Source organism: Mus caroli, unplaced genomic scaffold, assembly GCF_978045245.1.
Source record: "Mus caroli unplaced genomic scaffold, Mus_caroli_1 scaffold_10, whole genome shotgun sequence".
Lineage (NCBI taxonomy): Eukaryota > Metazoa > Chordata > Mammalia > Rodentia > Muridae > Mus > Mus caroli.
The window spans coordinates 108,302,243-108,314,410 of record NW_028227265.1 but is presented as its reverse complement, the minus strand read 5'-3'; the positions used below and the strand labels follow the sequence as shown (position 1 = coordinate 108,314,410).

Sequence of the window (12,168 nt, the reverse complement as noted above, 5' to 3'; positions counted from 1 at the left end):
AGGAAAATACTGAAAGAGAGCATGTGGATCCATACACTAGACTAACGCAGGAATGGAAAATTAATGTATGGGTTAGAGTGAACGCCAGACTCCAGGAGGAGAGCTTCCTTGAAGCTCTTTGCTTCATGAGTGACTTTCAAGCCTCTCGGCTTAAGCTGACTCGACCAGAGCGAGTGGCAACACTGGAGAGGACCAGGAAGACAGAAGGCCAGTGTAACAAGCCAGAACACAGGGAGCTAGAACTTTGTTGAATTCTCTGTGTTAATTTCTATATACTGCAAGAAGTATCTCTGATGTACCATGAGAGGTATACTGATCTATGGATATAGCAATATGTCCCTAGGTGTCATTTTATTAGTATGTTAATTTAATAAAATAACTATAGTAGGTTTTACCCTATGGCATATGATCTATCTAGTTTCATGTTCTTGGCCACATTTTCACTATCAGGTATGGCTAGTGTATCATTAAGGAAGTTTTGAATCCAATAAAAAGGTGGTTGGCTACACCCATAACATTTGTGATAATATTGGGCCAGTGGGTGTACTTTGCATGTAGATCACTGCTGTAGCTTGCAGGGTGTTCACAGCTGGGTGATACTGGTGATAATTTTCTTCTCTAGTAGTAGAGTCTTTTGTACTATGACCATCAGATAGTAGGGTATTCGAGTTGAGCACCAGCTCAATATCTCCAGTTTGAATATTGTAAAAATGTGATGCCTTCACTCCATGGCCATAGGACCCATAGGACAGTGGAATTATCAGCCACTTCCAGGGCAGATCACCAGCACATGCTCAGTAATAGTTGCCTAAGACAAAATAACAAAATAGACTCCATGTTCTCTCTCTCTCTCTCTCTCTCTCTCTCTCTCTCTCTCTCTCTCTCTCTCTCTCTTATAAATGTATGTGTATACACAATTTTTTGTTTTTGTTTTTGTTTTATTTAAGAGTGAGAAATAAGTGGAATGTGTATAGAGGAGATCTCATTGGAGTTGGTGGAAGAGAAATTATATAGTGAAAATATATTGTATGAAGAAAACCAAAAATTAATACCAAAGCTTTTCCTTGTGTGTGTGTGTGTGTGTGTTTGTGTTATTGACTTAAAAATTAATGATTGATAAACTGAGACATTATCCTTAGTGAAAATCTTTGTTGGGACAACTTACTGTTATAAATGAGGTTCTGATACAACAAACATCCACTGCCCTAAGCCTTGTAAACCCTAGATCTGCAAATGGAGCCTTACATAAATTTGAGACCAGGAAAGAGTTACTCTCTGTTAGGCTTCATAAGACCTGAGATCTGTGTTCACTGTCAAGTCTGGTGTGGTTCTTCTGCACTGCTCACATGTGGTTTGACAATAAATTCAAATTGACATTGCTCAAATCATTACTCAGGACTAGGCAGGATTTCTGGAATGGCCCCTCTCATGTTCCAAGCCTGGACATTAGCCTTGCATTTTCTTAATCCTTTCTAAATGGAAACACAGGTTTCAATAAGATCTGAAGTAGTTAAACTTAAAAAAATGTTTCCTTTATTAAAACATCAGTTACACATCTGTCACTTGACTTCCATATACTTCCTTCAAGTCATTTTCTTTTCTTGCAGCACCTTGGCCACTCTGGAAAACAGCTACCAATTCTTTTGTGTGAACTGAAACAATAAAAGTAACAGTACCCTCCCCTCTTGTGGCACCGTTCCATTTCTGATATACTGATTAGAGAGTTGACAGCTGCAAGGAGAAAGCAAATAACGTTTAGAGTCATAGATTTAATGCCAAATATTGGAGAACATTTTGGAGATACAAAATAGATAGATAACATGTCTAAGTTCATAGGACAATTTTTTCTTCCAAGCAATTGTCATGGAATTGAACCTTGAGGACAGGTAATGAAATCACTCACTTGGCAAGGGTGAGCAGCAGAATTATGAGTGTAGCTTTTATGTTTGATGTTTAGACTCAAGCTTCTTCCCCAATACACCGATTACACCATCTTACTATTGTGCCTAAGATAGCTTATACTGTAATTCTTAATGCTACAGGTGTTACTGCAACAGGAACTTATTGTGAAGTGCCCACATTTCTCCTTATTAGTCAGATTGGTCCTTCTGACTCCCATCCAAGTTTCCAGACTTCTCACCACAATTCTCACCAAAACCTATAATGATTAGTGTTATACTGATATCGTGGTTGCCTTGGGAAATTTTCATAGGTTTGAGAAATTGGTACTTATTCTGCCTTCTGTGGGATATCACAGTACATATAGAAAGTATCCTACACAAGTCTTCAACAATGTCAAGGATAGAACAAAATTATTCTGTAGTACACCTGGTAACCAACTAAGGGTAATTTTACACACATCCTCTGGTAATTTATGGGCTGACTCAAGTACTCTGAAAATTCCTGCTCAGAAATTCCAATCCTTTAGTACCCTAGAATGCAGTCGTTTTTGGAGACAGGCATTTACAGATAATTGACATTAAATGAGGTATTTATATCAGACACTAATCTGGTTGGCTGGCAGAAAATATATATAAAGCATTCTATGTAATTATAACCAGCCAAGAGAAGAGGCTTTGTTTGTTCAAGTTTGCTCTCTGAAATTTGCTGACCCCCCTTGCAATAATCTCTAAAATATGTATAGGCTCATACACACATACTCAAAGATGTTAAACTCCATAACAATGAGAGGTCTTCAGCATTGAAGAAAGAAACTGAAAAAAACAGTAGAAGATAGGAAGTTCTCCCATTTTTTGTGTGTCAGCTCACTACTAATGTTATAAATCCATGACAATGAAATTGATCTATAGTGTCAAGGCATCCCGACCAAGATTCCAAGGACATTCCTCACAGGAGCAGTGAAAACATACAATCCTTAAGTTCCTACGACAATGTAAAGGACTCCAAAAGAGTGACAGCATTTCTGAGCAGAAAGAACAATGTTGGAGGGGCTATGATATCCCTTCCATTTATACCTCAGAGCTGTAGTGTAGTATACAGAAACAGTATGGCATCAGCACAGAAGCAAAAAACATCAATAGCATAGAGTAGAAGGCCTTGAAGTAAGCCTACACAGCTACCAATGGATTCTTGTGAGAAGTGCTGTGGTTAATTTCTATTGTTAATTAAGTTAGATTGAGAAACAGCTAGCAGGCTTGCAAGCTAATGAAACATAAAGAACTCCTGCCAAGATGTAAACATACAAAGGTGTCTGAATAGGATATGGTGATGGTTTGGACATAAACTGTCATAAAACATAAAATGGCTCACATGTTGTAGGTCTGGTCTCTAGTTCATGGCCCTAATTTGAAAATTTCTAAGAAGTTTAGGAGAAGTAGGTCACAGGGCACAGATGGAATCTTTGCCCTTGCATGTTCCTTCTATGCCTTAGCCCCTTCCTTCCATGAGGTAAATGAATGTCTATGCCACATGCCACCAGCACTGTGTTCCTCAGAAGTGCATGGGCTGAACATGGGGCATGCATGGGGCAGATATCAGTATGCATGTAGTGGCCTTCAGATTTTTCATTTGTATAAACTAAAGTACATACACACACACACACACACACACTGGAATGTGAAGGGATATGGTTGTCTGGTTTATCATTTGCTTAGATTTTGAAACTGATGAGTCAGTTTGCAGTTCACCGTGGAAAGAGTCTCAGAATATCCTCTTTCTGCTTTTCATTTTCCCAATCCAAGGAGACTACCTGTGAGGCTGAATGACTCTGTCCTCACAACTGCAGCATCCCATGGCTGTGGGTGTCTGCTGTGATCACACATTGAGTTTGTTTAGAGATACTTCTGTTAGTCCTGCTGAGCAGTAGACAGATCATTTGCATTGACACCTTTTCTGCTCTGAGGACCACAAAAGGCCCTGATGGTGTTATCTCTGGGTGTGTCTATGAGCACCAATGATGCACATGCTCGATATATCAGTTCCCACAGAAACACAAACACACACAGACATCATCATCACTGTTCACAGACACACCCAGAGAGAGTATCATTGGTGTGTACTCACACCCAAACACAGACCCAGATCATCATCAGTACTCCCAGACGCTCCCAGAGAGTATCATCAGGGTTCTCTCTCTCTCTCTCTCTCTCTCTCTCTCTCTCTCTCTCTCTCTCTCTCTCTCTCTCTCTCCTCTCTCTCTCTCACACACACACACACACACACACACACACACACACCATCATCAGTACACAGAGGTACACATAGAGAAAGCATAATTGTTTCTCTCCCTCTCCCCCTCCCCCTCCCCCCCCAATACACACACAAAGAGAAAGAGATAGAGACAAAGACAGAGAGAGAATGCTTTCAGGAAAGGATAGTAATGTTACCCATAGAATTTACAGGTCAGATTTCTTTAATAATCTCACTGTTCACACAAGAAAAATGAGGTTTGGAAACTTGTAACTTGTTCAGGATCAACAGAAGTGACAGATTGGGGAAATATCTCTTTCTCTTTTTTTTCTTTTTCTTTTTCAACTGGAACCCACTTGCTTCTGAGTCAGACATAGTTTACATTAACTCAGAGTATGAGGGATCTTCTAATGCTGGACAACTAGCACCTTTCCAAGAATGGAGACATTCCCTCAGGGAATAGACTACTACCCTGACTGCTGAACATGCTTTGGGAAAGTCCCAGTCCCTGTTGCAGGAGTGGTGGCACATGCCCTGAGTCAGGGCACATGGGGAAGACCTCTCAGTGACTTGGGTGAGTATGGAAATGCCTGTCTGTGGATCAGAAGCTGGCCTCTGTGTGTGTGAGGAGCTTCACTGAAGATGAAGAAGAATCCCTTTGTTACAAGGCATTTCCTCCATATCAGCCATAGGACACCGGTCTGCTCCTGAATAGGTCCAAATGCCTACCAGGATCACAGCTTCTCCCTGCTCCAGTTTTCTGTTTTCATGTCCCCAGTTCTGAGCAGGTGCTACAGGTCCTCAGGCTTACCTGGGGTGGTATATGCCAAAAGGAGGCAGCATATCAGCAGCAGACAGCAGAGAGTCCTCATGGCTGGTAGAAAGGGCACTCAGACTCCAGAGAGGGTCAGTAACCACAGCAGGACTGAAAGTCTCAGGAATCCTGAGGGTTGCCTGCAGCTGAGGGTGAAGCTCATTAACTCTCCCTCCTGCTGTGTGACCTGAGGCATTTCCAGTGCTCTTGATAAGTGTTCATGCTAAGCTCTGCAAGGATTTTGCTTTCATTCTTTTTTTTTAATTAGATATTTTCTTTACTTGCATTTCAAGTGCTATCTCGAAATTTCCCTATACCCCCCCCTGCTCCCCTACCCACCCACTCTCACTTCTTCACCCAGGCATTCACCTGTACTGGGGCATATAAAGTTTGCAAGACCAAGGGACCTCTCTTCCCAATGATGGCCAACTAGGCCATCTTCTGCTACATATGCAGCTAGAGACACTAGCTCCAGGGGGTACTGGTTAGTTCATATTGTTCCAAGTATAGGGTTGCAGATCCCGTCACCTCCTTGGGAACTTTCTCTAGTTCCTCCATTGGGGGCCCTGTGTTCCATCCTATAGATGACTGTGAGCATCCACTTCTGTATTTGCCAGACACTGGCATATCCTCACTAGAGACAGCTATATTAGAGTCCATTCAGCAAAATCTTGCTGGCATATGCAATAGTGTCTGGGTTTGGAGGCTGATTATGGGATGGATTCCCGGGTGGGGTAGTCCTTTCGTCTTAGCTCCAAACTTTGTCTCTGTAACTCCTTCCATGGGTATTTTGTTCCCAATTCTATGGAGGAATGAAGTATCCACACTTTGGTCTTCCTTCTTCTTGATTTTCTTGTGTTTTGCAAATTGTATCTTGGCTATTCTAAGTTTCTGGGCTAATATCCACTTATCAGTGAGTGCATATCAAGTGACTTCTTTTGTGATTGGGTTACCTCACTAAGGATGATATCCTCCAGATAAATCCATTTGCCCAAGAATTTCATAAATTCATTCTTTTTAATAGCTGAGTAGTACTCCATTGTGTAAATGTACCACATTTTCTGTATCCATTCCTCTGTTGAGGGACATCTGGGTTTCTCAAGTGAGGAATAATGAAGGGCTGAGAAGCACCTGAAAAAAAAATGTTCAACATCCTTAATCATCAGTGAAATGCAAATCAAAACAACCTTGAGATTCCACCTCCCTCCAGTCAGAATGGCTAAGATCAAAAATTCAGGTGATAGCAGATGCTGGCAAGGATGTGGAGAAAGAGGAACACTCCTCTATTGCTGGTGGGATTGCAAGCTTGTACAACCACTCTGGAAATTAGTCTGGTGGTTCCTTAGAAAATTGGACATAGTACTACTGGAAGATCCAGCAATACCTCTCCTGGGCATATATCCAGAAGATGTCCCAACCGGTAAGAAGGACACATGCTCCACTATGTTCATAGGAGTCTTATTTATAATAGCCAGATGCTTTCATTCTTGAAGCCCTATTTTGCCCCTTGCCTGGATTGTTGTAACTTTCAGGGTAGAGAATCTGAATGTTCTCTGTCAGTGTAGCATCTGCTAGTATCATTCAGGCCAAAATGAAAAAGAAAGCCTATAAGAGGAAGAAGCCTGACAACCTAGTGTTCCTACAAGGTAACTCAGCTACCCCTCTCTGAACAGGAGCTTAGTTGATAGAGGGATGAGAGTTCTTTCTCAGCAGCAGTTGATGCACCTCTTTTTAAATTGATTAATTAATTAGTTAATAATTAATTCACTTTGTGCCCCTTCTCTCCTCTTCTTCCAGTCACACTCTTCCAAATCATTCCTCCCCCCAAAGCCCTCCCCTTGCCTTCAGAGAAAGGGAAATCCCCCTTGGCTACCACCCTGCCTTGGGATATTCACTCACAGCAGGACTAAACACATCTTCTCTCACTGAGTCCAGACAAGGCAGCCCAGCCAGGGGAATGGGATCCAAAGGCAGGTATGGACTCAGAGATAGCCCCAACTCCAGTTCTTAGGGGACCCACATGAAAGCCAAGCTGCATATCTAGTACAAATGTCTAGGGTCCTAGGTCTATTCTGTGCATGCTCTTTGATTGATGGTTCAGTCTCTACGAACTCCCATAAGACCGAGTTAGTTGACTCTGTAGGTTTTCTTGTGTATCCTAGACCCCCTTGGCTCCATCAATTCTCACCCCTGTTCTTCTACAAGACTTCTGAACTTGATCTAATGCTTGGATGTGTATCTGTGTATCTGTTTCTATTCAGCTGCTAGGCAAAGCCACTTAGACACAGTTATGCTAGGCTCCTGTGGACAAACATAGCTGAGTATCATGAATAGTGTCAGGAGTTGGCTCTATCACATTGGATGGGTCTCAAGTTGGGCCAGACATTGGTTGGCCATTTGCTCAATCTCTGCTCCCCATTTATTCCTGTGCATAGGGTAGGTAGGAGAAATTTTGAGTTGAAGGTGTTGTGGATGGCCCCTATCTCTGCTGGAAGTCCTACTTGGATACAGGACGTGGCCACCTCAGTTGACATATCCCAAGAAGCTAAGAGTCTTAACTAGGGTCACCCCCATGAACTCCAAGTAGCCTTCCCTATCCCAGTTCTCTGGCTAGTCCCAAGTATTTGTCCTACAGATTTCCATTCTCACTCCCAGCACTCTCACCCCTCCCCATACCTGATCATCATCCCTATCCCCCTCCTCACTCCCTTTCCCACCCAGTTGCTTCCCTCTATCAACCTCTGTTTTCTGTTTTATTTCCCCTTCTGAGAAATATTCAGCCATCCTTCCTTGGGCCTTCCTTGTTATCTGGCTTCTTTGGATTTGCTCAGTATAACATAGTTATCCTGTAGTTTATGGGTAATATTCACTTATATGTGAGAGCATATCATGCATTGTCCTTTTGGGTCTGGGTTACCTCACTCAGGGTGATAGTTCTATTCATGTGCCTGCAAATTTCATGCTGTGCTTATTTTTTAATAGCTGAATAATATACCATTGTGTAGATTAATCTTATTTACTTTATCCATTCTTCTGTTGAGGGATATCTATGTTGTTTTTAGTTTCCAGCTATTATAAGTAAAAGTGCTATGAACATAGCGGAGCAACTGTCCTTGTTGTATACTGGAGCATCTTTTGAGTATATGCCCAGGAGTGGTAGAATTGAGTCGTGGGTAGGATTATTCCCAATATTCTAAGAAACCAAAGCAGTTGGCAACATTGTCCAACTGAGATTGACATCTTTACATTATTTACAACATATACATATTTACAACACTGTGTCCCACATTCTTAGTTACTGGCCATTTCAGCTGAGGGAGCAGCTGGAAGGAAAGAGCTGTCAAGCATCATGTGCTCTGGACCAGGGCTGCTATGAGGTTATGGGATGAAGGACTAAAGCCAAAGGAGATGTTTGGGGTAATAACTGGAACAGGATAAAAAACAATGCCACATATTCCAAAAAGTAAGGAATGGCAAACTCTTCTGTAGTGAAGAAAATGGGAGACGAATATACATAAAAAGGTCCATGGAAGAATTGACTGGGTGAGCAATGTCTCCAGAAGGCCTTGTATTACCATGGTCTTCTAGTTGCTGTGGTAGGAAAAGAAATTATTTTGAGGCTTTCTGTTAGTCATTGGTCAGGCTTTGTTAGAGCAATATACTAGACCAAAAATGTTACTGGAAAGGATCTTTGCAAATTAGCTCTGACTCTTGCCTCAGGCAGGACACTTGTGCCCTCAGTGTGCATGCCCTATCTTTGGAGTGCTTTGACCTTTCCCAGGACTCTTACCCAGTCATGGCACTTTAGGCATTTCTACTCATTAATCACATCACCAATAATCACCTGAGGACCAAGCTCAAGGGAAGTCAGTTATCCTTCCCAAGCCTTCACATTATTATGAATTAGATATTACTATAATTTTTCATACTTTGGACACTTTACACAAACTTAGAATAAAAGGAATCCCAGATTCACCATAGACTTCCACTTGCAGGGAAGATCTTATTCCCAGTCCTGCCCAGCTTAAACTTTCTTAATAAACTGGAGCCCTAACACTGTGAGCCTTTGGGCACTTGCCTTGCTGCTGTCCTTCTCCACATGGCCTCATGAAACAGCATCACCTAACATGTACACTGTCTCTCTCCAACACAGGGAGTCAGTTAGGATGTAGCATACATGGGTGAAAATTAGAGGTTTAAGAAACGGGTGTCACTAGTTCCTCCTCTAGAATCTATGGTCTCTGCAGTCCTAGGTAGATGACGAGGCCTCTAGAGCCAGGCATACTTTCCTCCTGTTGAGCAGCCTTAAATCCAATTAGACTCCATTTTTAATATTTCCTTAGAAAGTATAAAACCTTTTCTTTTAGCCTGTGTTTGTTAGTTTATGCTGCTGTGTTTTTCTGACAAGGGTTTTTGTAATCCAGGAAGACCTCAAACTTCCTATGTAGTTTAAGATGATCTTCAACTTGTCATCCTCCTGCCTCAACCCACTATCGATTGCTATACATACCATAATGTTGTATCATTGTGGAGCTGGGGATCAAAGCCAGGACTCAGAGGCTAGAGAAGCACTCTGCCATCTGAGTGACATCTTTACGCCTTGTGTGTTGTTTTGTAAGTTTGTAGCTGTCTGCTGCCCATTGCCCGTGGTATTTCCTTTTCTTTCTCTGTTTTACAGTTTTATACACACACACACACACACACACACACACACACATTTCCAACAAGAGTTCTTAGATTTTAAACTACTTTCCCCCACCTTTTCCTACTTTGTTTCACTACTAGGGAATTTCTTGAGTGTGTATACTTACCTTTTTCCCCCCTCATCTCTTATATTTTAGAATTTTACCTATTTACTCAAAATTTCCTCCTCTGTTTATTTAATTTTTCTCATTTGACAGTAATTCTGGAATGCCAAGTGTATTCTTTCTAGCCTCTGATCCTCACCCAGAACATTTTGTTACTCTCTTACAATCAGATATTGCAGTTTGTACCAGCTTCCCATGGCTTTGTTCTTCAGGTCCACACCACCCTCCACTTGCTGTAGTGTTTGCTTGGGCATTGAAGATCAAAGATGAAGCTCCAAGCTCTGTTTTATAGAAGCAGTGGGAGCAGAGTGTCCTTTCAATTGGTTCCATTGCAAGATGTTTCCCAGATAACCTTTTCTTTAATAGGCAAAGCCAACCTGGATTCCTGAGATGTGACTGACATGCATAGATAATAAATTGTCTTTTTAGTGTGCTGGTGTACAGAATGCACAAGAGAATGTGTAACTGGAAAGGTGGCACTGAAGATGGGTTGATCTTTAAGATTATTTATTAACTTGGCTGAGTAATGTTGTCAGGTAAAGCATGACTTTGGATGTTTGTGAGAGATGAGGGTTTAATCAAAACTTTTTAATGTTTGTGTAATATGGTCAGTCAGATGTGATAAATGGGAAGCACATAGGATGTATAGAAAGCAAGGTTAATTGTTCCCATGTTAAGAAATTGCATTTTAAACTTGATATGTCATGGCTAATTGAGATTCATGACATCCCTCTCTTATTCTGAAGAAAACCAGAGGAGGAGATGGTGGCGGGGTAGGGAGCGTGGAGGGGGAGGATGTGGGAAGAGGGGAAGTGGTATGGGTAGAGAAGGAGGTAGGGAATCTGTGGTTGAGATGTAAAGTAATAAATAAATGAGGTAAAAGTTTTAAATGGGTTTAAATTTTTCAATAATATTACTTTCCTGAGAATTTCATACAATGCTTCATTATCATTCTCCTCTTTCACCAACTCCTTGCAGATCCACAACCACCTCCTTGTACATCCAACACCCATCATTCTCTTAAACCAGTTGAGGCTAGTTCATGACTATTAACTATTGTTCCTCCATGTAGGGCTTACTCTGGAGTATGGTCTATATGCTATTGGTCACACTATTACAGAAAACTGACTCTTACCTTCCCAGAAACAGTCAAGTGCTAGTAGCTTCCTGATAAGTATGGGAATACACACCTGCCCACAATTCCAGAAGGTCCTGGAGCAGGAGGCAGAGCCTGTTGCAGGCATATACCAGTACCACTGAGGGAACAAGGTTGCAAGGGAAGGAGGAGGGTTATTTTGAGGCTCCTTTGGAAAGTCAGGGATGAGGCAGTGTTTAATTAAACATGTTGGTTTGGATAAATTTGATGAGTTTGTTTTGTTTTGTTTTGTTTTGTTTTGTTTTGCTATCTAGTAAGCCCCCAGTGTCGTGACAGCTGTCCTTATGATGATGAAGGAAGAAGAGTATTGTCACCTGAAGTGTACCTGCTAGAAGGAGGAGGAACCTTTGAGCTTTAGAGTGTGACCATTACAGGCATCCTTCTGCAGTACTCTGTACTGTCTTCATGGATTGACTGTGGATGGATGGGGTGTGGGACTTTTTTCCCCATTGTACATAGTTTCCTGTTTTACTTTATAGAGTAGGCAAGAATCATAACATACACCAAGTAAAGTATACAACACAATCTATATGTTGGTAGACACTGAACAAAGCAGACTGATTGGTATATGATGTGTTGTTAAGAGTCAGTTGATAGAAGAAAATCCAATTTCTTTAAAGAGAAGGGATATGTGTTATAGTTTATCTTTAAACTCAAAGTACACTTTTCCTGAGTCTTCTTCCAATCAGGGACCACCCCCTGTGCCATACCAGGAGTGCCCAGCCTAGAATGGGTGAAGTGGGATACAGAATTGGACATAGTGGTACTTTTAAATCTGATGGTCTCTGACATTCTAAACCTCTAACTATACTGAATGCTTGCTGATAACTTCTAAAACACCCCCAAAACTTTCTTGCTCATTTTTATGGTTAAAAACTGCTGGCTGCCTGAACTAGGGATCCATCCCATCTGCGGACACCAAACACAGACACTATTGCTAATGCCAAGAACCACTTGCTGACAAGGGTCTGCTATCGCTGTCCTCTGAGAGGCTCTGCCAGAGCCTGACCAATACAGGTGGAGATGCTTTAAGCCAACCATTGGAGTGTGCAACCCTATAGGAAGAACAACAATATTAATCAACCAAACACCCCAGAGCTCCCAGGAGTTAAACCACCAACCAAAAAGTACACATGGAGGGACCAATGGCTCCAGCTGCTTATGTAACAGAGGATTTCCTTATTTGGCATCAATGGGAGGGGAGGTCCTTTGTGCTTTGGAGACACAATGCCCCAGAGTAG

At 41.7% G+C, this 12,168-nt stretch overlaps 1 protein-coding gene across 1 annotated transcript; it reads right to left on the bottom strand.

The window, feature by feature from the left end:
• Nucleotides 1-1,588: 1,588 nt before the first annotated feature.
• LOC110300145 (beta-defensin 9) lies at nucleotides 1,589-5,021 on the bottom strand. The gene is made up of 2 exons (XM_085844334.1): nucleotides 4,961-5,021; nucleotides 1,589-1,731 (listed from the first exon to the last, which is right to left on the bottom strand). The coding sequence occupies exons 1-2, from the start codon at nucleotides 5,019-5,021 to the stop codon at nucleotides 1,589-1,591; spliced, it is 204 nt and encodes a 67-aa protein (XP_085700460.1).
• Between the last annotated feature and the right edge of the window lie 7,147 nt (nucleotides 5,022-12,168).

What these genes read in the sequence shown, in the direction of transcription:
- LOC110300145 (XM_085844334.1), bottom strand. Translation starts at nt 5,021, where the DNA reads ATGAGGACTCTCTGCTGTCTGCTGCTGATATGCTGCCTCCTTTTGGCA. An exon ending in TTTGGCATATACCACCCCAG is followed by an intron (nt 1,732 to 4,960) that starts GTAAGCCTGAGG and finishes TTCTCCTTGCAG; the next exon opens with CTGTCAACTCTCTAATCAGT.